General features: G+C 60.3%; 1 protein-coding gene across 1 annotated transcript in view; it reads right to left on the bottom strand.

Moving 5' to 3' along the window:
• Positions 1-4417, bottom strand: part of URB1 (URB1 ribosome biogenesis 1 homolog (S. cerevisiae)) — a 43360-nt gene that overhangs the window by 15576 nt on the left and 23367 nt on the right. Inside the window, exons 24-29 of the mRNA XM_014535196.1 lie at positions 4348-4415; positions 3825-4026; positions 3112-3298; positions 1024-1082; positions 169-439; positions 1-90 (exon numbers count right to left, since the gene is read on the bottom strand). The exon at positions 1-90 is cut by the window's left edge and continues 16 nt beyond it. Of these exons, the coding sequence (XP_014390682.1) occupies positions 1-90; positions 169-439; positions 1024-1082; positions 3112-3298; positions 3825-4026; positions 4348-4415 (877 nt within the window). The remainder of the gene's footprint in view (positions 91-168; positions 440-1023; positions 1083-3111; positions 3299-3824; positions 4027-4347; positions 4416-4417) is intronic.

A 4417-nucleotide genomic window follows, 5' to 3' on the forward strand; every position in this document is an offset into this window, starting at 1 on the left:
GCCCCGGAGGCCCAGGAGCACAGCGAAGTGGCTGCTCTCGCAGACGGACGGGCACAGCTGTACGAGCCCCGCCAGCAGGTCCACCAGCGCCTCTGGGAGAAGCAGCAGCGTGAGCAGCAGCGTGTGCGCGTTTGTGTGTGTGCGTGTGTGTGTGCGCGCGTGTGTGTGCATGTGTGTGTGTGTGTGCTCACGCGCGTGTTTGTGTGCGTGTGTGTGTGTGCACGGGCGCGCGGTCGAAATGAGAGGAGGGCGCGTCCAGGGAGACCGAGAGCGTGAACCCTCCTCCGAGCGAGCCTGGGCTGGGGGTGCAGCGCACCGTCCTCGCTCCCCTGGCTCTGACAGGCTGATCTCAGCCCACAGCCCCTCCCAAACCTCAGCCACCAAAGACCCCACCGCCTGCCCGGCCTCCCGCAGGAACGCGGGGTCCTGATACCGGTGCCTGGGAGGCAGCATCGGAGGGGAAAGAGCTTCCTAAGGGAACTTCACTTCCCAGGAAACAGAAAACACGTCTCTGGGCCTTTTATGAAGCCTCTCAAACCCCCGAGGGCCTCCTGCTCCAGGACAGGAGGTTCCGGTCACAGGTGAACACTAAGCCACGTGACATGCAGTGGGCGTTCTAGAAACATCCACCACAGGCGGACAGACGCCGCCACCGCGTGCTGGAGCTCGCGGGTCAAGGGGAACAGCCGGGAGCGAGGGCCGCAGCCCATGGCACGGCTCCGGGCGCCGGGCGCCAGGATCAGAGTCCGCTCGATCACGTCAGGGAGGACGTCAGCGAGGACGTGGGGTGCGGGGAAGGAGGAGCTTCCCCAGGACACACACCACCCGCCAGTGCGGCTCAGCGGTTGGAGCATCGTCACAAGCGCGGAAGGGCCAGAGGTCCGACTGCCCGTCAGGAAAGCAACCTGCTGACGTTTCCCTTTCACATCGACGTTCCTCTCTCCCTGTCCCTTCCCCGCGCTCCAAAACCAATAAAAACGCCCGCGGGTGAGGATGGAAAGGAGAAAAAAGCCATCGACTTACTTGAGTCCCGTCTTCACAAACTGCTGCCAATCCCCAGGACCCACTTCATCAGCTGAGCTCTGTGAAGACAGCGAGGAACAGACAGGAAACATCCGGGGGAACCAGACATGGAACTTAAACTCGAGCTGCTCCCTAAACAGGCCACACAACGTGCTCCTCGTCGCACGGGGTTTGTAAGGCTGTTTCACACGAGGGACCCTGTACCGCACCCCAGGCTCACCCAGGAGCAAAGGGAACGCCCCGGTGCGGCTGCTGTCCCTCTGCCGCTCCAGCCAGCACTGGATTCACTATACACGGCCCGCCACTCGGCTGCTTACACACGTGACAACATCCACCCGGGAGCTCCACGCCTCCACCCGCAGGGCCAGGGCGGGTCCCAGCCACCAACGTGGAGAAAATCTCCCACGTGCTCTCCCGTGACGTCAGAGGAGTGGCTGCTCTGCAGGGAGGGACCGGCTAGGACATCGGGACTTTCTGGGAGGACGGAAATCGTGGCGCGAGTGTGGGCACCAGGGACGTGTATCTGTCAACACGAACTGTGCACCTTAGAGCTTACATCTCACGACCTGAGAATACACTCCAGGCCCCGCGGGGAGCGCCGATGGTTAGAGCGCCGCCCCAACGCGCCAAGCCTGCGTGCTGGGTCCCCGTCAGGGCACCGAGAACCAACCCATGAGCGCACACGCGAGCGGGACAACAAACTGACGTCCGTCTGTCTGTCTGTCTCCAAAATCAATATCAAATAAAGAAAATGTATTCCAATGACAAGAAAAGGGCTGGCGTGGGTGCTGATGGTGGGGGAGGCTGTGTGTGTGCTCGGGGGGCAGAGGGTATATGGGGACCTCTGCACTTTTCACTCAGTTTTACTGTGAATCTAAAACTGCTCTGGGAAATAAAAAGGTCTATTGGAAAGGAAAAGAGAGAGAGACAGTAAAACGGGGCGGGGGGGGGGGGGGGGGGGGTGGGGAGAACAGAGCCTGTCACTCAGGCACCAAGCCAGCCTGCTGGGCGGGTGATGGCCGCACAGGGATGCCCATGGTGGTGGTGGCAGTGGCCCCGCCCGCTCCTCCTGACACCCACAGCCCATCACACATGGGTCCAGGCTGGAATGCAGGCTGTGAGGGCCCAGGCCCAGGACGCAGACACACTGCTCGGTCTATGACCTCTGAGCGTAGGACCACTCACCTAACCTCCATGTCTATATACACACGTCAGCGTCTATGACTTTTAAAGTGTCTATGACTTTTAAAGGGATGTTCACTGTGCCCTGAGGAGTAACTCCTATGTCAGCTTTCAGAACGCTAATCACCTCCACATAAAAACGTAACATTAAAAAACCCCACGCTTCAATAGAAGGATATAATGGCCCAAAATAGCTGAATATTTCCGAATTTTATAGAAACTCCAAACTCACAGAGACAACAAGCTCCTTGAACTCAAAGCACAGGAAACTGGAAGAAAACTAACTAAGGCACCTCATACTCCAGGTGCTATGACTGCTGTAAAGAAAAAACCCTAAAAGCAGCCAGAGAAAAGGGTGTACTTTACAAGGAACAAAAACAAGAACGACAACTGTCTCATCAGAAACAACACACGCCAAGGACAGGAAAGCAACACCTTTAAAATGCTTAGGAAAACGGAAAACCTAGGATTTTACACCCATCGGGACTCTTCTCAACCCACGCTGAGGTCAGTGCCACCTGATCCTAAATCGAAACAAGGACACTGCATGAAGTTAAAATTAAAACTACCCTCATGCACACAGATGCAAAAGTTCTTAATAAAACACTAGCACATCAAATCCAACAACATCTAAAAATTAAAGCGGGAGGAGGAAGTAACGCCCCGCAGCCCCGGAACCCAAGGTTGGTCTCATCTTCAAAGGTCCACAGAACTCACTTTACTGACAGACGAAGCAAGAAGGAAAAGCCAGACAGTCTCAGAAGATGCAGCAACGTGCCCGCTGAAGTCCACCTGCCACGCGGCCTCCCAGACAGGGTCAGGCCCCGGTAAAGTGTGCTGTGCCCCTTGGCCGATCGTCCTGTCCCTGGACTACCACCCAGACCTCAGCAAAGGCAGCACACCTACCAGCAGCTGGCGGAGCCGCAGCAGCATCTGCTCCTCCTGACCCTGGGCTCCGTCTTGGCCTCGCTCCCGGCCGCCGAAGGACCCGACCAGCCACTTGACACAGGACTCCAGCAGCTTCTCTCTCCAGGCGCGCAGCTCTGCTCCCGCCCCCTCCAGGGCGGCCGAGACGGCGTCGGCCACGATCCAGCTGCAGCAGAAGACAGGTCTCAGGGTCAGAGGCGGTGGCCCACACCCCCACGTGACAATGGGCCGCACGCCCCGAGCGCCGCTCCCTGTGCTACCCAAGCACAGGGACACAGCCGCCTCCTGCCCTCGTCTGATCCCAAGGATGGGCCAGCGCTCTCACGGCTGGGGAACCACAGAGCAGCCAGAGAAAGGAAGGGCACCTGCCCTGATGCTGTCCAGGTCAGGTTGTCTAACCTCCCGACAACGACATTTCCACCAGATCCTTCTTCCTTGCGGGGAGCGGGGGGGGGGGGCTGTCCTTGGCTTCCACCCTCTGGCTGCCCCGCCCCGTGTCGTAATAACACGTCAGACATTGCCCCTGTCCCGGGGGGGAGAGCCCGGTGCGGAGGGGTCAGAGCCCGCCAGCAGGATGGCTGGAAGTTCGTCAGGAAAGGGCTTCCCCCGGAACGGTGACGGCAAAATAGCACCGCGGGCCTCACCAGCGGGTGCAGCCCAGGGAGCAGCCACCAGGCCCCCAGCCTTCGCACCTCTTGTGACCGTCTGGAGTCTGGAGCGAGCTGGGCAGACGGTCCTTGAGGACACCCAGGTCCTTGGCTCGGGCGAACGGGACCAGCTGGGCCAGGACCTCTGGATGCAGCCCAGCCTCCGAGGGCCCGTCAGCACCGAGGAGCCGGGTCTGCAGCCGCCTCCACAGGGCCTTCCTCAGGATCGGGACGACAGCAGAGGGCACTGGGTGGACAGAGGGAGGTGGTCACATGGGAGGGTGTGTGGAGCCGCGTGGACGAGCTCACGGAATCTCGTGAGGGCTGAGGTCCCACGGGTGGCCTGACACTGGTCCTCCTTGGTGGCCCTGCTTCACGTGGTAGCTCAAGGTGGAGGGGAGCTGTGTAGGGGTGACTCCTCCAGCCATAAGGTCAGGGACGGGGGGGCTGCTGAGGGAGCAGTTCTCGTCTTTCTCCCTCTCAGACCTGGTCAGACCTGGAGAAGGGAGCTGACCACCCCAGCACACGGAGTCCGGAGCTCACAGGGGGACCCGCTGCCCTCCCGTACCTGCTGCTGGGCGCGTGGGGCGTCCCTGGGTCCGGCGCTGGAGGTAGCTGAGCACCAGGGGCAGGACGTC

The sequence above is a fragment of the Myotis brandtii genome, unplaced genomic scaffold, assembly GCF_000412655.1.
Source record: "Myotis brandtii unplaced genomic scaffold, ASM41265v1 scaffold139, whole genome shotgun sequence".
NCBI lineage: Eukaryota > Metazoa > Chordata > Mammalia > Chiroptera > Vespertilionidae > Myotis > Myotis brandtii.